The sequence below is a fragment of the Homarus americanus genome, unplaced genomic scaffold (genome assembly GCF_018991925.1).
Source record: "Homarus americanus isolate GMGI-L3 unplaced genomic scaffold, GMGI_Hamer_2.0 scaffold12795, whole genome shotgun sequence".
Taxonomy (NCBI): Eukaryota; Metazoa; Arthropoda; class Malacostraca; order Decapoda; family Nephropidae; genus Homarus; species Homarus americanus.
The window spans coordinates 105034-127500 of NW_024752019.1; the positions used below are offsets into that span (position 1 = coordinate 105034).

At 50.7% G+C, this 22467-nt stretch overlaps 1 protein-coding gene across 1 annotated transcript in view; it reads left to right on the forward strand.

Moving 5' to 3' along the window:
• The window catches only part of LOC121854918 (YLP motif-containing protein 1-like), a 71299-nt gene extending 52132 nt beyond the window's left edge, over window positions 1–19167 (forward strand). Inside the window, exons 12-13 of the mRNA XM_042349729.1 lie at window positions 18673–18825; window positions 19072–19167. Of these exons, the coding sequence (XP_042205663.1) occupies window positions 18673–18825; window positions 19072–19167 (249 nt within the window). The remainder of the gene's footprint in view (window positions 1–18672; window positions 18826–19071) is intronic.
• Window positions 19168–22467: the final 3300 nt, after the last annotated feature.

Sequence of the window (22467 nt, forward strand, 5' to 3'; positions counted from 1 at the left end):
GTCGGCCATCAGTGCTAGGTCGACCATCAGTGCTGCTAGGTCGGCCATCAATGCTAGGTCGGCCATCAGTGCTGCTAGGTCGGCCATCAATGCTAGGTCGGCCATCAGTGCTAGGTCGGCCATCAGTGCTGCTAGGTTTGGCCATCAGTGCTAGGTCGGCCATCAGTGCTGGGTCGGCCATCAGTGCTAGGTCGGCCATCAGTGCAGTCGGCCATCACGCTAGGTCGGCCATCAGTGCGCTAGGTCGGCCATCAGTGCTGTGGGTCGCCATCAGTGCTAGGTCGGCCATCAGTGCTAGGTCGGCCATACGCGCTAGGTCGGCCATCAGTGCTGCTGGGTCGGCATCAGTGCTGGATGGCCATCAGTGCTGCTAGGCGGCATCGCGTAGGTTGGCCATCAGTGCTGCTAGGTCGGCCATCAGTGCTGCTGGCCATCAGTGCTGCTAGGTCGCCATCAGTGCCAGGTCGGCCATCAGTGCTGCTAGGTCGGCCATCAATGCTGCGTAGGCCATCAGTGCTAGGTCGGCCATCAGTGCTAGGTCGGCCATCAGTGCTGCTAGGTTTGGCCATCAATGCTGCTAGGTCGGCCATCAGTGCTAGGTCGGCCATCAGTGCCGGTCATGGCTAGGTCGGCCATCAATGCTGCTAGTCGGCCATCATGCTGCTAGTCGGCCATCAATGCTAGGTCGGCCATCAGTGCTGCTAGGTCGGCCATCAATGCTGCTAGGTCGTATCGTGCTAGGTCGGCCATCAGTGCTAGGTCGGCCATCAGTGCTAAGGTCGGCCATCAATGCTAGGTCGGCCATCGGTGCTGCTAGGTCGGCCATCATGGTCGGCTATCAGGTAGGTCGGCCATCAGTGCTGCTAGGTCGGCCATCAGTGCTGCTAGGTCGGCCATCAGTGCTGCTAGGTCGGCCATCAATGCTGAGGTCGGCCATCAGTGCTAGGTCGGCTACCAGCAATATCAGTGCTAGGTCGGCCATCAATGCTAGGTCGGCCATCAGTGCTGTAGGTCGGCCATCAATGCTGCTAGGTCGGCCATCAGTGCTAGGTCGGCTAGCTGCTGGGTCGCCATCAGTGCTGTCGGCATCAAAGCTGGTTTGGCCATCATGCTGCTAGGTCGGCCATCAATGCTGCTAGGTCGGCCATCAGTGCAGGTCGGCCATCAGTGCGCAGTCGGCCATCAGTGCTAGGTCGGCCATCAATGCCTAGGTCGGCCATCAGTGCTAGGTCGGCCATCAGTGCTAGGTCGGCCATCAGTGCTGCTAGGTCGGCCATCAGTGCTGCTAGGTCGGCCATCAGTGCTGCTAGGTCGGCCATCAGTGCTGCTAGGTCGGCCATCAGTGCTAGGTCGGCCATCAGTGCTAGGTCGGCCATCAATGCTAGGTCGGCCATCAGTGCTAGGTCGGCCATCGTTGCTGCTAGGTCGGTCAGTGCTGCGGTGTCGGCCATCAGTGCTGCTAGGTCGGCCATCAGTGCTGCTAGGTCGGCCATCAAGGGTCGGCCATCAGTGCTAGGTCGGCCATCAGTGCTAGGTCGGCCATCAATGCTAGGTCGGCCATCAGTGCTAGTCGGCCATCAGTGCTGCTAGGTCGGCCATCATGCTGCTAGGTCGGCCATCAGTGCTGCTAGGTCGGCCATCAGTGCTAGTCGGCCATCAGTGCTGCTGAGGTCGGCCATCAGTGCTGCTAGTCGGCATCAGTGCCATGGTCGGCCACGTGCTGCTAGGTCGGCCATCAGTGCTGCTAGGTTGGCCATCGGCGCGGTCGCCATCAGTGCTAGGTCGGCCATCAGGCTTGGTCGGCCACGTGCTGCTAGGTCGGCCATCAGTGCTTAGGGTCGGCCATCAGTGCGCGGTCGGCCATCAATGCTGTAGGTCGGCCATCAATGGCTATCGGCCATCAATGCTGCTAGGTCGGCCATCAGTGCTGCTAGTTATCAGTGCTAGGTCGGCCATCAATGCTAGGTCGGCCATCAGTGGTGGCTATCGTGGTCGGCCATCAGTGCTGCTAGGTCGGCCATCAATGCTGCTAGGTCGGCCATCAATGCTGCTGTCGGCCATCAGTGCTGCTAGGTCGGCCATCAGTGCTGCTAGGTCGGCCATCAATGCTGCTAGGTCGGCCATCAATGCTGCTAGGTCGGCCATCAGTGCTGCTAGGTCGGCCATCAGTGCTGCTAGGTCGGCCATCAATGCTGCTAGGTCGGCCATCAGTGCTGCTAGGTCGGCCATCAGTGCTGCTAGGTCGGCCATCAATGCTGCTAGGTCGGCCATCAGTGCTAGGTCGGCCATCAGTGCTAGGTCGGCCATCGCGCTAGGTCGGCCATCAATGCTAGGTCGGCCATCAGTGCTGGGGGTCGGCCATCAGTGCTGCTAGGTCGGCCATCATCGCTGCTAGGTCGGCCATCAGTGCTAGGTCGATCAGTGCTGCTAGGGTCGGCCATCAGCTAGGTCGGCCATGAGGTCGGCATCGCTTAGGTCGCCATCAGTGCTGGGTCGGCCATCAGCTGGTCGGCCATCAGGCGTAGGTCGGCCATCAGTGCTGCTAGGTCGGCCATCAATGCTGCTGGTCGCCATCAGTGCTAGGTCGGCCATCAGTGCTGCTAGGTCGGCCATCAGTGCTGCTAGGTCGGCCATCAGTGCTGCTAGGCCGGCCATCAGTAGGTCGGCCATCGCGCTAGGGTCGGCCATCAATGCTAGGTCGGCCATCAGTGCTAGGTCGGCCATCAATGCTGCTAGGTCGGCCATCAGTGCTAGGTCGGCCATCAGTGCTAGGTCGGCCATCAGTGCTAGGTCGGCCATCAATGCTAGGTCGGCCATCAGTGCTGCTAGGTCGGCCATCAGTGCTGCTAGGTCGGCCATCAATGCTGCTAGGTCGGCCATCAGTGCTAGGTCGGCCATCGCTAGGTCGGCCATCAGTGTTAGGTCGGCCATCAGTGCTGCTAGCCGGCCATCAGTGCTGCTAGGTCGGCCATCAGTGCTGCTAGGTCGGCCATCAGTGCTGCTAGGTCGGCCATCAGTGCTGCTAGGTCTGGCCATCAGTGCTGCTAGGTCGGCCATCAATGCTGCTAGGTCGGCCATCAATGCAGGGTCAACCATCAGTGCTGCTAGGTCGGCCATCAATGCGCTAGGTCGGCCATCAGTGCTGCTAGGTCGGCCATCAATGCTGCTAGGTCGGCCATCGCTGCTAGGTCGGCCATCAGTGCTAGGTCGGCCATCAATGCTGGGTCGGCCATCGGTGCTGCTAGGTCGGCCATCAGTGCTGCTGGGTCGGCCATCAGTGCTGCTAGGTCGGCCATCAGTGCTGGTCGGCCATCAGTGCTGGGTCGGCCATCAGTGCTGCTAGGTCGGCCATCGGTGCTGCTAGGTCGGCCATCAATGCTGCTAGGTCGGCCATCAATGCTAGGTCAGCCATCAGTGCTGCTGGGTCGGCCATCAGCTGCTAGGTCGGCCATCAGTGCTGCTAGGTCGGCCATCAATGCTGCTAGGTCGGCCATCAATGCTGCTAGGTCGGCCATCAGTGCTAGGTCGGCCATCAATGCTGGAGTCGGCCATCAGTGCTGCTAGGTCGGCCATCAGTGCTGCTAGGTCGGCCATCAGTGCTGGGGTCGGCCATCAGTGCTGCTAGGTCGGCCATCAATGCTGGGTCGACCATCGGTGCTAGGTCGGCCATCAGTGCTAGGTCGGCCATCAATGTGGGTCGACCATCAGTGCTGCTAGGTCGGCCATCAGTGCTAGTCGGCCATCAGTGCTGCTGGGTCGGCCATCAGTGCTAGGTCGGCCATCAGTGCTGCTAGGTCGTCATCAGTGCTGCTGGGTCGGCCATCAGTGCTGCTAGGTCGGCCATCAATGCTAGGTCGACCATCAGTGCTGCTGGGTCGGTCATCAGTGCTAGGTCGGCCATCAGTGCTAGGTCGGCCATCCATCTTCATCTGTTTGTCATCTATTGCTGAAAATGTACTTTGTTAATCCTGAAGTTCTCCTGAGGTGTTTCTTGGACGGTCCTTCTTCAGTAATGGGCGTCAAGGCTACAGGGGGCAGTCTTTGTTTTATATATTCTTTAACATTAACTTTCAACTACAATATAAACAGCTACATTAACTTTCAACTACAATATAAACAGCTACATTAACTTTCAACTATAATATAAACAGCTACATTAACTTTCAACTACAATATAAACAGCTACATTAACTTTCAACTATAATATAAACAGCTACATTATCTTTCAACTACAATATAAACAGGTTAGCAACACACGCGACAGGGAACCACGTCACGTCGTTAATTGTCTTCATTAGATGTATGGGGCGAGTGTCAGTAGCGCCAGTGAAAGTTGTGTCGTGTCAGAGTGAATGGTCAACGTGTTCACTTGTAGGAATCTCTGTTTATATATAATTTAAGAGCAGAATATGATGACTCCTACATACCATCCCAGGTCTGTGTGTGTATGAGGCGACGTGGTGGTGAGGGCTGGGGAGCTGTAGGAGGAGGTGTGAGGATATACTAGTGTGTTGTGGAGGGTTACCGGGGTGTTGATATATGGCCACAGGGTATACACGGTGAGTGGTCAAGGTATATGGGTTGTCGACGTGTTGCCTGTTATATCGATATGCACACGAGAAAACACACACACACACACACACACACACACACACACACACACACACACACACACACGAGGAGAGAGAGGATGGAATGGGTGACAGCTGTTAAAGGTTGCAGCGAGACGTTCACCAAGCTCAACAAAATGTCAGAAGTCGCGTGCCTGGTCAGAGGGTCTCAGTGCCTAACCTAACCCTAACCTAACCACGTCATAGGGATGGTGTTATGGACAGTGGTCGAGGCTCCGTGTACAATATCCTGTGGTGGCCTGCTGTGTTTCCACGTCCTGCCGTCCCTCTGTCTCGGCTCGGTGCTCAACAACGCGGCAGGATAAAAGCTTCATGTCCGATGTGTTTTGGTACGAGTGTTCCGCGTGTCTGTCGTACCAGTGGTTTTGGGTGTGTTTCCCAAGATGTGTCGTATAGCTCTATGAATGCAAACTTAATTCACTGGCTGGATAATTCGTTGAGAACTTATTATTTTCATTTAACATTGGCGTCATTACTGAAGCTCTTGGTGTCCCTCCCTCCCTCCTCCTCCCTCCCTCCCTCCTGTACTCGCCGCCTTTGGTACGTCCCTCTTGCTGGTGGCGCTGAAGGAAATCCTGTGCCGCTCGTAACAGCCGACTGACGACGTACTCTGGTGTATGCTTGTCGGTCTGTGTCACGATGTCAAAGGTCAAGGTCACATAGGAGCTGTTAAAGGTCACACATAACAGCGGGTGCGTCTTGTCGCGTTACTCCTGATCGTTCGTCCGTCTCCCTGTTATCTCGGCTTTCTTGGTCAACAAAACACAAGATTTTTTTGTTTTTTATCTGTTGTGAATTTTCTCATAAAGGTTAACCTCCTCGGGAAGTGAAAATTATTGTGTTTAACTAGAGATAGATGAGTTAGGTTAGGTTAGGTTAGGTCTGGTCTGGTCTGGTCTGGTCTGGTCTGGTTGGAAAATTATAAAACCTAACCTAACCCTACTGTTAGGATTGGGGTATAACTAACAAGTTCCAGATCTTAATAAACTCCAACCTAACATAACTAGACCATTAACATCACAAACCGTCCATTATCACGAGGCATATATAAAGACTGGGCCCCATGACCAGTCCCCCCCCCCCCACACACACCGCTTACCTCTCCTGCCAAGTGCTTCTGTGTGATAAATGGTGTGTCATGTGGGCGTGATCCTGGCGTGTCTCTTCCTGGGTGTATATTTTATGTTTTTTGTGGGCATGGGTATGTGGGTATATGGGCGTGGTTTAGGGTGTATGTGGGCGTGGTTTAGGGTGTATGTGGGCGTGGGAAGTGATGCCCCCAGTAATATAATTGGTCACGGGTCAATGCGGGCTAGGAATGGGAGGGGAGAGGGAGTGAGAATGGTGATGATAATTGTGGTTGTTATTGTGGTGGTAGTTGTGGTTGTTGTGATAGTAGTGGTTTTGTCATATGGCTCCGGTGATGCTGTTTGTGGCTGTGGTGATGGCCAAGTCATCAGCTGGACCTTAAAACACTGACTGACTCCCACACTCACTCCTACACTCATACTGATCCCTCATACTCACAACCACTACTTACACTATTCCCTCATATTTACACCCGGCCCTCATACTGATCCCTTATACCCACAGCGAGAGAGAGAGAGAGAGAGAGAGAGAGAGAGAGAGAGAGAGAGAGAGAGAGAGAGAGAGAGAGAGAGAGAGAGAGAGAGAGGTATCAGGCAGCCTCATATTCCTCCACCCTCCAGGTCTTCACTCTGATATTTACCACACCTGAGGGAACAGGTATGTGGCGGAGAGTCCCATGTGCACCTTGAAATGTTGATGTGGTGGTGGTGGTGGTGAGGGTGGTGGTGGTGGCGAGGGTGGTGGTGGTGGCGCCTGCTAGTTGCGGTGGTGGACAGGTGTGGTCGACACATAGCAGGAGACGACTTACCTTTGTCCCGTAGACTATCTGCCAATTACCACCTGAAGGGGAGGAGGCAGAGAGAGGCGTGTGTTTATCACTTCTGTAGACAGGTAAAGCAGTACTTGTTTGTCATTTGTGTAGACAGGTAGACATATATATTTATCACCTCTGTAGACAGGTAAAGAGGCAGTGTTTGTCAATTATAGACAGGTAAAGAAGCACGTGTTTATCACCTCTCTTGACAGGTAAAAGCGCGCCTATTGTGAACACCTTTATAGATGGGTAAATACGTATTTTGCGTCACCTGTGGATATTGGTAAAAAAAAACTATTGTCTGAGCCTATTATACTTTACACTCACTCTACCGGGTTTATTGCACCTGTTGTTAGTGTAATTATTTAGTGACGTCATAGTTCACGTCACTATTGAGACTTAATGTTTGTATAGTTAATCAATCAGTTTTTTGGCGTCCTTAGCAACCGTTTCGAATCGTCGGAATTGATTGGTTGCTAAGGAAGTTACGTCATCACATCGGTAAATTCCCTTATAGTTTTGTATTTATTTATTATTTTTGTAGGTAAATCTTGCCTGGGAGTTTAATATAAAAATTAGTTTATTAATACGTACCATTATTAGGAACGATAAGTGGTCAGGTTTTTGTACGTGATGTAAAAATGGCTCATGAGTTTTGGTGTGTTGTTGTACATGGTTGAAGGGTGGTTGTTGGTGGACGGGAGGAGCAGTTCATAGAAGCACAGTCATGCGGCGGACATGCGCAGAAGTGTGTGTGTGTGTGGGGGGGAGGGGAGGGGAGATGACAGTCATTCACCCTAGTGTCTTTGTCACCCTCGATGGCTGGCTAGTCAAGTGGGCCCTAGTTCAAATAGGCCCCAATTCTAATGGGCCCCTTGTGACCTATACACCCGGCCAGCTAGACCCCACCAGGCCTACAAGATCCTACCAACACCCTACTAAGTCACGCGTCACTCACCATGGTATTTCTTTAACTAAATTTAACTTTTAATATTTTTTTTTCAAGATTAATCCTTTTCCTTTGTGTGTATAACTGTATATCTTCACTACAGCGGCGTGAATAATGGTGTATAATGCGTGACTGAAGAAGGTGAGTCAGCTGTATGGACTGACTGAAACGTGGCTGACTTGACTAACTGACTGAAACTTGACTGGAACATTGGTGCTCCCTTTCCCCTTACCTGACCTTTTCTCCTTCCTCCTTCCTTCCCCCTTCCTCTTTTCTTCCCCTTCCTCTCCAGCTAGTTCACACATACATACATACATACATACATACATACATACATACATACATACATACATACATACATTCATTAACTAGGACACTTACACACTGGTATTTATTACAGTATATCTAGAACACACACAAAAAATGCACTCTTAAACTAGGACACACACACACTCACACACACACACACACACACACACACACACACACACACACACACACACACACACACACACACACACACACACACACACACACACACACACACACCATATCATATCTGTACCCCTTATGTTACTTGTATATTATTTGTCAATCAAGTGACCCATTGCCACCTATGTTTACTGTTATATTTTCAGGGTTTTGTACTGCCATGTTCTTTCAATAAACCATTAATTATCATCATCATTACCATCATCATCATCATCATCATCATCATCATCATCATCATCATCATCATCATCATCATCATCACTATGGGGGTATGACACAGATGGCACCCAGAAAATGTCGCGCATCTTGATCTTTACTTGACATTGTTTTTGTCTTGTCATTATTTTTTTTTTTTTACTTCCTGTGTTTATTGTTTATCATTCTTGTTTACTTGTGGTATTTATATTGTTTGTTTATTATTATCATGTCTTGTTTATTTCTCTGTTTACATTGTTTATCATCACTATTTTGTTGTCTAAGAAATTACCTAACCTAACCTAAAGTAATGGTGATAGTTGTGGTAGTGGATGGTTGTAGAAATGGTGATAGTTGTGGTAGTGGATGGTTGTAGAAATGGTGATAGTTGTGGTAGTGGATGGTTGTAGAAATGGTGATAGTTGTGGTAGTGGATGGTTGTAGAAATGGTTATAGTTGTGGTAGTGGATGGTTGTAGAAATGGTTATAGTTATGGTAGTGGATGGTTGTAGAAATGGTGATAGTGATGGTAGTGGATGGTTGTAGAAATGGTGATAGTGATGGTAGTGGATGGTTGTAGAAATGGTGATAGTTATGGTAGTGGATGGTTGTAGAAATGGTGATAGCTATGGTAGTGGATGGTTATAGAAATGGTGATAGTTGTGGTAGTGGATGGTTGTAGAAATGGTAATTAGCCCAATAAGAAGTACGATAACACTAATTAGATAAAATTTAATTACAAAAACACATTAACCCACTACTAACTACGCCAACTAATTAGATAATGATAACTACGGCGTGTTGTTTAGGATGTGTAGAGTCGTGGGTTATCTTTCAGGACTACGGATGTGTACAGTGAAGTGCGTCAGTCAGTCAGTCAGAGAGCCTCACTATCTCTACGTAGAAAGCCAACGTGACGGGTGATAGCTTTATATCGTGGTGGTGAAAGATGACTTTAGCTGACTAGTCCATCGTGGTCCATCATGAGCTGACTGGTTTATCATAAGCTGACTGGTTCATCATTAACTGACTGGTCCATCATTAATTGACTGGTTAATCGTCAGCTGATCGTCCAAAACATCAACTGGAGGTGGTGATGGAGGAGGCAACACAGTGGCCTCGTGAATGATGCATCCTGACCACCTGGGCGTCATGTACGGTCCTCACCTGCTTGTTGTCAGGGGCCGAGTGACAGGTGTGCCAGGTACCCAGTTTACTGTTGTCAGGAAGCGAGAATGTTGCCAGGAAGTTAAACTACTGGGGCGTGTATGGTCCTGTGGGGTTTATTGTTGTCAGGAAGTTAAACTGGTTTGACTTGTGAATGTGTGTAAGGTTTATTGTTGGAAGGAAGTGTGAATTTTAGCAGTCTCTGAAGCTTACTGTTGTCAAGACTCTAAATATCCCTAAGTTGTCAGTAGCGACGGTTGATGGAAGCTGGGAAATATCAAGAGTTAGAGAAATTAGTGAGAAATATTGAGACAAAAGTCGGGTGGGGAGGGGGAGGTGAAGGAGGGTAGTGGCTAGGGGGAAGTGGTGGTTAAAGGGGGTAGTGGTTGGGGGAAGAGGATAGTGGTTGTGGTGTGGGTTTCTGGTAGAGGAGGGGTAGTGGTGGTGGTAGTGGTGAAAGGAGGAGAGTAGTGGCAGTGGGGAAGTGGTGGTGGTGGAAGGTGTGGTAGCCGGGGTAATGGCAAAGGGGTTGTGGTGGTCGGGGGAAGTGGTGGTAGAAGGAGGGAAGTGGCCGAGGGGGGGATAGTGGTGGTAGGGGGGTAGTGGTTGACTTGACTATGGACTCTTAACTCTTCATTTCCCGCAGCCTTTTTGTCCCTTCCCTCTCACCCCTTTCACTTTGGCCCTCCCTCTCTCATCCCTCTCAAGGTAACCCTCCTCTTTCTCTCACTATGACCCTACACTTCTCATAATGACCCTGCCCCTCTCACTATGACACACCCAACGTACTGTAAGTCCATTAGGCCTTCTCACTACCGGCCATTTGTCTCCTCCAACTCCTGTTCCCTCACCCCTTCCCTCCCTCTCCCACTTCCCTCCCCTCCCTTCCTTCCCTCTCCCACTTCCCTCTCTCCCCTTACCACTTCCCTAACCTTACCATTCCCCTCTCCTTTATCACTTCTCTCCCCCACTCACTTCCTCCCCTCCCCATTCCGTCCATCTCCATCCTCTTCCTCCCCATCCACACCCTCTTCCTCCCCATCCACACCCTCTTCCTCCTTCTCACCCCCCCCAGTGGCCCCGGCGTGAGTGAGACGGAGTTCTCGTTTTTATGACCTTGGGCTTCTAGTGACGAGTGAGGTCGTGGAGTGGCCTCGCTTGCCCACCACCCCAGTGCCACGCCCAACACCAGTAACCCTACTCATTATGGCACTCTTACAATGTTACTTACCCGTCTGTCTCTCTGGTCTACGTAGCTACTTGAGGCGACACGCTGATTCACAAGAGATCTTTAATGTTAAAATATTCCTCGTTAGTGAAGAAACAAGAATTGACGTTACGTTTTTTGACTCAAGTTTAAATGTGTTTCATCTAAGAATAAACACACGCACACACACACACACACACACACACACACACACACACACACACTGGTTTAGTTAGAGGGATCATTATTTTTACACTATTATCTTACCTTAATTTACCTCCAGGTGTTTTAACGTTAAGGTAGAGTCGTTAAGGTGATGGTGATGTTCTTTGTGGCTCTTTCCCATCTCCCTCACCCTCATCCTCTCCCTCACCCTCATCCTCTCCCTCACCCTCATCCTCTCCCTCACCCTCATCCTCTCCCTCACCCTCTTCGTCTCCCCATCTCCCTCACCTTTCTCCTCTCTTCATCTCCCTCAAACCCTCTTCACCCCCATCCTCCCTCACCCTCCTCCCCCCTCCCCATCTCCTCACCCCTCCCTCCCCTCCTCCCCCTCCCATCTCCCTCACCCTCCCTCACCTCCTCCCCTCCCATCTCCCCTCACCCTCCCCTCACCCTCCTCCCCCTCCCCATCTCCCTCACCTCATCCTCTCCCTCACCCCTCATCCTCTCCCCTCCCCTCATCCTCTCCCTCACCCTCTTCCTCTCCCCCATCTCCCCTCACCTTTCTCCTCTTCATCTCCCTCAAACCCTACTTCACCCCCCCATCTCCCTCACCTTCCTCACCCTCCTCCCCCCTCCCCATCTCCCTCACCCTCCCTCCACCCTCCTCCCCTCCCTCCCCTCACCCCTCCATCCTCTCCCTCACCCCTCATCTCCCTCACCTCTTCCTCTCCCCATCTCCCCTCACCTTTCTCCTCTCTTCATCTCCCTCACAAACCCCTACTTCCCCCCCCATCTCTCCTCTCCCCTCCCCATCTCCCTCACCTCCCTCACCCTCCCTCCCCTCCCCATCTCCCTCACCCTCCCCTCACCCTCCTCCCCCTCCCCATCTCCCTCACCCCTCCCTCACCCTCCCTCCCCCCCTCCCCATCTCCCTCACCCTCCCCTCACCCTCCTCCCCCCCTCCCCCCACCCTCCTCCCCTCCCCCACTCTCCCCTCCACCCCTCCCCTCACCCCTCCCTCCCCCCCTCCCCATCTCCCCTCACCCCTTTCTCCTCTTCATCTCCCCTCACCCTCCTCCCCCTCCCCCATCTCCCCTCACCCTCCCTCCACCCCCTCCTCCCATCTCCCTCACCCTCATCCTCTCCCTCACCCTCCTCCCCCCTCCCCATCTCCCTCACCCTTTTTCCTCGTCACACAGGATTCAATCTTCCTTCCTATTATCGCCTGTCTCCTATTTTCACCTCCCTCCCGGCCAACCTTTTTTAAGCTCAGGTGTTGTAAGCGGGTGGTTGGTTCGTTACCTGTGGTTCGTGGTGGTAGTAGGAGAAGGAGTAGTGGTAGTAGTGTTGGTGGTAGTAGTGTTGGTGGTAGTAGTAGTAGGAGTAGTGGTAGTAGTAGGTTAAGTTAGGTTTTGTGAGGTTAAATTAGTTTTGGTTAGGTTAGGTTTGGTTAGGTTAGGTTAGGTTAGGTTAGGTTAGGTTAGGTTAGGTTAGGTTAGGTTAGGTTTGGTTAGGTTAGGTTAGGTTAGGTTAGGTACAGACGAAAGGTTAGCCACGTCAATACTGTATTATCATTGCTCACTTTGTACCTACACTATCCTGGCTTAAAAAACTGATTCAATTTCAGTTTTCAATTCGGAAGGATTGGGCTTAAGCCACACCTAGGATTGGACCAGATTATCCTTGGGGCTAAACCAATCATGTAATGCGCTGAGGCTTATCCAGAAGGGGGAGGGGCTCCAGGGCTTGAACAGGAAGACGTCAGGTTGTGGAATTAATGAAGGGTGATTGTAAGGAGGAGGAGGAGGATATGTTATTGTGAGGTGTGTGGAGAGGAGGAGGGAAGACAGGGGAGGTGTGTGGAGGAGGAGGAAGACAGGAGGTGGAGGAGGAGGAGGAGGAAGACAGATGTGAGGAGGAGTAGAGAAGCATAGAAGTGTGGTTGTGGTGAGGAAGGTGGTGATGGAGGCGGTGATGGTGGTCTCACAAGGTGGTTCTCTTACTTGCTCACCGCCTTAGCAATGGTGTAGACATTCTCCTGTGTGTGTGTGTGTGTGTGTGTGTGTGTGTGTGTGTGTGGCTTATTTGCTTGCTTGCTTGCTTGCTTGTTTATGCGCGGCTGCTCACTATCAGTCGGTATTAGCTTCCCTGATGCTTCCACTGACACTACACACACATACCACAAGACACCAAAACCATACATACCATTCATCACTTTATGGATACCACACATACCATTAGACACTAAACTACACATACCATTCAATACTACACTACGGATACCACACATACCATTACACACTAAACTACACATACCATTCAATACTACACTACGGATACCACACATACCATTAGACACTAAACTACACATACCATTCAATACTACACTACGGATACCACACATACCATTACACACTAAACTACACATACCATTCAATACTACACTACGGATACCACACATACCATTACACACTAAACTACACATACCATTCAATACTACACTACGGATACCACACATACCATTACACACTAAACTACACATACCATTCAATACTACACTACGGATACCACACATACCATTACACACTAAACTACACATACCATTCAATACTACACTACGGATACCACACATACCATTACACACTAAACTACACATACCATTCAATACTACACTACGGATACCACACATACCATTAGACACTATACTACATTACACTACATTGCTACACTACACTACACTACATACTGTAATTGCCACGAGCCATTACAATGCGTCTTTTATGTCCGTCCGTCCGTCCGTCTGTCCTTGGTGTGGCGGCGCGTGGGCAGGTATACACGTACTTAATTAAGGACGTGTGTGTACAGGTGTGACTCCAGATGGCTTAATTATCTCGCTATTAATAATCACCGTCGATAACTCCTTCATGGCCGACACTGTGTCCTGTGACTATACCTATTAATGGTTGTTCTTCCGTCTACCTGGTGTGTTCTCCTGTTGTTCTTCCTACTACCTGGTGTGTTCTTCCGTCTACCTGGTGTGTTCTTCGGTCTACCTGGTGTGTTCTTCCTACTACCTGGTGTGTTTTCCGTCTACCTGGTGTGTTCTTACGTCTACCTGGTGTGTTCTTCCGTCTACCTGGTGTGTTCTTCCGTCTACCTGGTGTGTTCTTTCCACTACCTGGTGTGTTCTTCCGTCTACCTGGTGTGTTCTTCCGTCTACCTGGTGTGCTCTTCGGTCTACCTGGTGTGTTCTTTCTACTACCTGGTGTGTTCTTCCGTCTACCTGGTGTGTTCTTACGTCTACCTGGTGTGTTCTTCCTACTACCTGGTGTGTTTTTCCGTCTACCTGGTGTGTCTTACGTCTACCTGGTGTGTTCTTCCTACTATTGTGTTCTTCCTACTACCTGGTGTGTTCTTCCGTCTACCTGGTGTGTTCTTCCGTCTACCTGGTGTGTTCTTCGGTCTACCTGGTGTGTTCTTCCTACACCTGGTGTGTTCTTCCTACTACCTGGTGTTCTTCCGTCTACCTGGTGTGTTCTTCACCACCTGGTGTGTTCTTCCGTCTACCGGTGTGTTCTTCTCTACCGTGTTTTTCTACTGGTGGTCTTCCCCTACCTGGTGTGTTCTTCCTACTACCTGGTGTGTTCTTCCGTCTACCTGGTGTATTCTTCCGTCTACCTGGTGTGTTCTTCCGTCTACCTGGTGTGTTCTTCCTACTACTTGGTGTGTTCTTCCGTCTACCTGGTGTGTTCTTCCGTCTACCTGGTGTGTTCTTTCTACTACCTGGTGTGTTCTTCCTACTACCTGGTGTGTTCTTCCTACTACCTGGTGTGTTCTTCCGTCTACCTGGTGTGTTCTTCCTACTACCTGGTGTGTTCTTCCATCTACCTGGTGTGTTCTTCCGTCTACCTGGTGTGTTCTTCCATCTACCTGGTGTGTTCTTCCTACTACCTGGTGTGGTCTTCCATCTACCTGGTGTGGTCTTCCGTCTACCTGGTGTGGTCTTCCGTCTACCTGTTCTTCTGTGTTCTTCTGTTCTCCTATTGCGTTCTTTTATTCCTCCTGTTCACTCTCCTCTCCTGTGTAGGCCCTCGCGTTTCTTTCTTTCTTTCTTGAACACGGGGATAATGATAAATATAACCAAGGGAAGAGGAGGAGGAGGAAAAGGGGAAAGACAGGGAGGGGGGACTCAGGACTAGCCATCGTGGTGCGTCATTGTTGGTATCACTGGGTGTGTCTCAGTCATACCTCCAGCACAGCACACCTACTTGTACGAGGACCAGTTCGGTGTCGAGGAGTGGGTGGGTGAAGGATTGTTTGTTGACTGACTGGCTCCTGGTGGGTGGGTTGAGTGGGTGGGGGTTGAGTGGGTGGTTAGTGATTTGTAATGAGTAAAGATAATTGTGTGTGCGTGTGGGTAGTGAGTCTATTGTGTGTGTGTGTGTGTGTGAGATAGCATCCAAAGGCACCTTAAACATTCTTGAGAACCCTTGATGGGGAGGAGGGTCAGAGGGAGGGACGGAGGAAGGAAGGGAGGAACAGAGGAATGGAAAGGGAGGGATAGAGGGAAGGAAGGGGAGGAACGGAGGGAGAAAGGAAGGGGAGACGGTGGAGAAGAAAAGAGGGAAAGGGAGACAAACATGGTATCATCTCCCTCCTGTCTTAACCCTCCTCCTCCTCCTCCTCCCTCACCACCTCACCTCCCCCCCTCCTTCCCTCACCTCCACATAAACCCCACTAACACTTGTCACCCCCCCCACCCCTCTCCCCCCCTCTCCCCCACTGGTGCCGGAACGCGGATGCGACCACGTAGTATTGTCAACTTACAGTCCTGCCAATTGTGTTTCCTGTATGACACTAACGCGACACCTACCTACCGCCACCCCTCCCCCCTCCTCTCTCTCCCTCGGTCACCTACCCCTGCGGCCCCCCCTCTTTCTCTCCCTCTCTCCTCCGTCACCTATCCTCTCCCTCCCTCCCAATCCTACTGAGTTAGGGTGTTGGTTGTGTGGTGGTGGACACGTGTGTGTGGTACAGGACATGGGTGTGTGGTGGTGTGGTACAGGACATGGGTGTGTGGTGTGGTACTAGGACATGAGTGTGTGGTGGTGTGGTACTAGGACATGAGTGTGTGGTGGTGTGGTACTAGGACATGGGTGTGTGGTGGTGTGGTACTAGGACATGGGTGTGTGGTGGTGTGGTACTAGGACATGGGTGTGTGGTGGTGTGGTACTAGGACATGAGTGTGTGGTGGTGGTACTAGGACATGGGTGTGTGGTGGTGTGGTACTAGGACATGGGTGTGTGGTGGGTGTGGTACTAGGACATGGGTGTGTGTGCTAGGACATGGGTGTGTGGTGGTGTGGTACTAGGACATGGGTGTGTGGTGGTGTGGTACTGGGACATGGTGTGTGGTGGTGTGGTACTGGGACATGAGGTGTGTGGTGGTGTGGTGCTGGGACATGGGTGTGTGTGGTGGTGTGGTACTAGGACATGGGGTGTGTGGTGGTGTGGTACTAGGACATGGGTGTGTGGTGGTGTGGGACATGGGTGTGTGGTGGTGTGGTACTAGGACATGGGTGTGTGGTGGTGTGGTACTAGGACATGAGTGTGTGGTGGTGTGGTACTAGGACATGGGTGTGTGGTGGGTGTGGTACTAGGACATGGGTGTGTGGTGGTGTGGTACTAGGACATGGGTGTGTGGTGGTGTGGTACTAGGACATGGGTGTGGTGGTGTGGTACTAGGACATGGGTGTGTGGTGGTGTGTACTAGGACATGGGGTGTGTGGTGGTGTGGTACTAGGACATGAGTGTGTGTGGTGGTGTGGTACTAGGACATGGGTGTGTGGTGGTGTGGTACTAGGACATGGGTGTGTGGTGGTGTGGTACTGGGACATGGGTGTGTGGTGGTGTGGTACTAGGACATGGGTGTGTGTGGTGGTGTGGTACTAGGACATGGGTGTGTGGTGGTGTGGTGCACTAGGACATGGGTGTGTGGTGGGTGTGGTACTAGGACATGGGTGTGTGGTGGTGTGGTACTAGGACATGGAGTGGTGGTGGTGTGGTACTGGGACATGAGGTGTGTGGTGGTGTGGTACTAGGACATGGTGTGTGGTGGTGTGGTGGGACATGGGTGTGTGGTGGTGTGGTACTAGGACATGGGTGTGTGGTGGTGTGGTGCTAGGACATGGGTGTGTGGTGGTGTGGTACTGGGACATGGGTGTGTGGTGGTGTGGTACTAGGACATGGGTGTGTGGTGGTGTGGGTGGGACATGGGTGTGTGGTGGTGTGGTACTAGGACATGGGTGTGTGGTGGTGTGGTACTAGGACATGGGTGTGTGGTGGTGTGGTACTAGGACATGGGTGTGTGGTGGTGTGGTACTAGGACATGGGTGTGTGGTGGTGTGGTACTAGGACATGGGTGTGTGGTGGTGTGGTACTAGGACATGGGTGTGTGGTGGTGTGGTACTAGGACATGGGTGTGGTGGTGCCTCCTGAAGACACGCCCAGTAACATGGGCCGTTTTGTGGCACTGGGTAACACGTGGGAGCCCTGAGTGCCACATCCGGGGGTGGGGGGGGGGCAGGTGGCCCTCTTAATGGCTGTTTGTATGGAGACTTAAGTTGTTCCTCCTCCTCCTCTTCCTCTTTATTCTGTTTACTCCTCTTCTTCTCCTCCTCCTCTCCTTCTTCTTCTTTACTCCTCTTCTTTACTCCTCCTTCTTACTCCCTCCTTCCTTGTTACCCTCCTCCTCCTCCCCTTCCCCTCCTCCCCTTCCCCCTCCTCCTCCCCTCCTCCTCCCCTCCTCCTCCTCCCCTTCCCCCTCCTCCCCTTCCCCCCTCCTCCTCTTCCCCCCTTCCCCTCTTCCCCCCCTTCCCCTCCTCCTTCCCCCCCTCCCCCTCCCTCCATCATCATCTGTAAGTCATTCACACACCGTGGACTCGTTCCACCAGTTCAAGCTTCAAACGGTAACACGTAAAGACTCATTATAATACACTAATCACCATATATATCTGTTGTTTACCTTTATATAACAGGTAACGGTAAGAGTATCATTCACAACTGTTGTAAATAATGATACGTAATGGGGTTATAGTTATTGTGTTGTATTTACGTGTATGATAGTGGTTGTTTATCATCCTGTTGTATTTGTGTATGGTAACCTAATTGTATATTTACGTATACCTGTGCCGTGTTAATACCCAGTGATGTTATAGTGTATTACTCAGGCAACTTCTGTAGCTCGCTGTTCCTGGTGTATGTTGCTTACTGTAGTGTTGTAAGTAGAGGTTAATGTTATGTTACCGGATCATTAACTATTTGGATGATATTTAACCTTATTTTTATTAATTTTGGGGGTAATTAAACCTTATTTTGTTAACTTTAGCTAATTTATTTAACAAAGTTTTTAAGTGTTCTTTATACACACACAAACACAGCGCCGTGTTCTTTCAGTAAACTACAAATTATTGACATTATTGTTATTATTATTATATATCCCAATGCACGCACTTGCACTGCTGCACGCACACACCCACCACAGCACCACACACCACCGCACACACCACCACACACACCCACCACCGCACTGCACACACACACACACACCACCGCACGCACACACGCAAGCACCATCATGCCAACATAACCACTGATATGAGTCGAGTAAAAATGTTGAATTATATCATGTTATGGTTGAGGCGCTGCTGAACTGAGAAAGGTGTGGAGTCAGACATAGGTGTGGTGGACTGTGGGGAGCTACCTGCCTCCTGTAGTGTGTGTGTGTGTGTGTGTGTGTGTGTGTGTGTGTGTGTGTGTGTGTGAACAAGATATACATACACAATTCACACAAATTATAACTACAGTCGATCAATGAGTAAATTAGAAAGGTAAGTACAGTAGGAGTGGGTGAAGGAGGTGTAACACAAAGAGATATTTATGAAGGGTTTGTGGTGTTGTCCCAGCAGGAGAAGCGGCCATCGAGGGACATAGAGACGGAAACAGAACCGGAGGAGGTGTTGGCGGTGGAGGCTGGAGGCTCGTCTTGTTCCCTGTCCTCTGTGTCTGCCTCACTATCTGATAAGAGCGTCTCCACTGATAACATAGAAGAGATCAAAGTGACGTCCTTTGCTGGTAGTACCCGAGAGAGAGAGAGAGACCGATGTTTTGTCCAATTAATATTTAAAGCACTTGTTGGAGGTTTAGTGTCAGTGTTTTGTCCAATTGGAGTATATCATTGCTTGTTGTGGTTACGCTATCCATTGTATACACACTCGAGGGCCGTCTTGAAGGTCCAGTGTGTCGGGTTCCATGGAGGTTACATTGTACTTGTTTATATCGGGATCTATTGCACTTCCTCATAGGGTTCCATTGCACTTCCTCATATTGAATCCCATTGGAGCATTCCATATATTCTCTGTATTGGGTTCCTACATATCAAGAGTGTTCCTTCAAGCTGAAACTTGACATGGCGGCTGGAGATATCACTTGGTATATGACGTCCCTGAGGGGAGCTTATTGTAGTCTTGTTGTTGTTGGTGGTGGTGGTTGTTGTTGTTGTTGGTGGTGGCGGTGGTGGTTGTTGTTGGTGGTGGTAGTGCTGGTTGTTGTTGGTGGTAGTGGTGGTTATTATTATTGTTGTTGTTGTTGTTGTTGTTGTTGTTAGTGGCGGTGGTTGTTGTTTTATGTGACGGCGTTTTATACGTGACGGCATTACTCAGTGACTCACTCGGTCTCTGACGGAGTGAGATTTATTTATAACTTTACGGTAGTTAAGTTTTTGTTCTGATTACGATTTTTCTCTCTCTCTCTCTCTCTCTCTCGTTTCCAAATAGGTGGTAGTGAGGAAGTGAGATAAAGAGATAGTGGTGATTTGATTTTGATTTGCCGCTTGCAGCAGCTACTTTAATGCACCCACTCATCCTGTGAGCGGTAGCGCAAAGGATTACAGTAGGGTTTACAAGGGTCATAATAATTAACCCGGTTGTCAGGATATTATGGCACCGAGTTACACAGTATTTCATTTACATTATTTGTTTAGTTCTATACATGAGGTGCTTATTCACAAATGCGTGAGAACAGGCGTGTGAGGCAGTATGTCTGGCCTCACACTTTATTATCACATTTACGTGGGAGGTATTCAAGCATTGCGTACCTCCCACAAGTAAATGTGAATAATGGGAGGTGAGGTAGTGAGAGATGGAGATATAGTGACATTCATACGATAACCTGCTGTTGACCTGCTAACTAGGCCCCTCTTGTGTACACCCGGAAATTCTCTCCCCTCCTTCATCCTCCCTTCATCCCCCCTCCCCTTCATCCCCCCCCCCTTCATCCCCCCTCCCTTATTCCCTCTTTCCCTCATCCCCCCTCCTCCCCCTCCCCTCTCCCCCCTCCCCTTCATCCCCCTCCTCTCTCCCCTCCTCCTCTCTCCTTCCTCCCCTCTCTCTCCTCGTATAATGGCTAAGCTCTGTCTGATAATCTCTCTATGGTCTAAGGCGTGCGGTACTCCTGTCATAGTTTGTTAGTGATGCCGGTTGTTTGGGGAGCTCTGGCGGTAACTAGAGGGTGCGGTGCGGGTGAGATGCCGGGTGCAGTGGTCTAGTGGGTAACGCTCGGTTTCAGTTCATAGTTCGGGTTAGTGAAGCTGTGATAGGAGGTGCAGGTGTGTGGTGGGAGATGCAGGTGTGTGGTAGGAGATGCAGGTGTGCAGTGGGAGGGTAACACGTGTGGACTTGATTGCCATGTATTGTTGTGGTGGCAAGTGGCTGCTGCTGCTGTGTTGGGCGTGGGAGATGGCGTGTGTGTGGGCGTGGAGTGCTTGTGTCATCAGGGTCAACAGGGAGGCGTGGGGGACTGACTGGCTGGCTGGCTCAAGTTCAAGTCCCGGACCCGAATGTATGTATGTATGTATGTATGTATGTATGTATGTATGTATGTATGTATGTACGTTTTGGACACTCTTGATTCTGTATGGTTGAGTTTGCTGTACAAGGTTGGGTTAGGTTAGGTTCTGGAAAAGATGAATATTTGTGCAATACCAATTTATATGACTTAATTCCTTTAAAACTTATAAAACACAGTTAAACAGACACAGTAGTTAACTCCCCCATAACTACTTCATATTTAACTAAAAACTACTCCCAAATTCTCTGTTGTTTGTTTATTTATTCATCACGCGTACAAAATGGCCCACTATGACGTCATATACGGAATCAGGCTTAACACACACTCGTACATTTAAGGAAAAAAAACAAAACATTGCTTCTGGATGTTGTTGATTCACCTCACTAGACAGCCTTGTAAACACGTGATGTAAACAACTCTGCTGGTGGCTGGTAGAGGTTTGGTTAGGTTAGGTTAGGTTGGGTTAGGTTAGGACAGGACCCTAGTGAAAATGTATTAGTTGCGACACTGACACACTCCCCCTCCTCCTTTCCTCTCTCTCCCTCCTCCTTCTTTCCTTTCCTCCTCCTTCCTTCCTTTTCTCCTCCACTCTACTCCCTCCCCCCTCTCCCTCCTTTCTTCCTTTTCTTCCCTCCTTCCTCCCTCCTTTCTCCCTCCCTCCCTCCTTCCTTCCTTCCTTCCTCCCTCCCTCCTTCACCTCCTTCCTTCTCCCTCTCATATGATCTGCTGCCAAACTCCTTTACCTCTACACCTGGGTTACCATTTCGTAGACACCAATAACACCATCAACCACCTCTACTACCACCATCTCCACCACTACCACCATCACCACCACCACCACCACCACCACCACCACCACCACCACCACCACCACCACCACCACCTACCACTACTACCCACCACCTACCATCACCACCACCACCACCACTACTACCACCATCACCACCACCACTACTACTACCACCACCACCCTACTACTACTACCACCTATACTATACCCCCACCACCACCACCACCTACTACCCACCACACTACCACCACCACCACCGGCACGTGATAGGCTGGTGAGTTTCACACAACACCGCTGATGGCTCATATCTGTACTAGCTGTGATTGGTGGTGATTGGTTGATGGTGGTTGTGGTGTGATTGAGTTTGTTGGTTGTGGTGGTGTAGGTAGTTAACGCTAGCACTGTGGTGGCATGTATGGGTAGTCCTGATTCTGGCTGGCACTGTGGTAGGCATGTATGGGAGTAGTCCTGGTTGACTCTGGCTGGCACTGTGGTAGGCATGTATGGGGTAGTCTGGTTGACTCTGGCTGGCACTGTGGTAGGCATGTATGGGGTAGTCTGGTTGACTCTGGCTGGCACTGTGGTAGGCATGTATGGGGTAGTCCTGGTTGACTCTGGCTGGCACTGTGGTAGGCATGTATGGGGTAGTCTGGTTGACGCTGGCTGGCACTGTGGTAGGCATGTATGGGGTAGTCCTGGTTGACGCTGGCTGGCACTGTGGTAGGCATGTGGGGTAGTCCTGGTTGACGCTGGCTGGCACTGTGGTAGGCATGTATGGGGTAGTCTGGTTGACTCTGGCTGGCACTGTGGTAGGCATGTATGGGGTAGTCCTGGTTGACGCTGGCTGGCTGTGGGGCATGTATGGGGTAGTCCTGGTTGACTCTGGCTGGCTGTGGTAGGCATGTATGGGGTAGTCTGGTTGACTCTGGCTGGCACTGTGGTAGGCATGTATGGGGTAGTCCTGGTTGACGCTGGCTGGCACTGTGGTAGGCATGTATGGGGTAGTCCTGGTTGACGCTGGCTGGCACTGTGGTAGGCATGTATGGGGTGAGTCCTGGTTGAC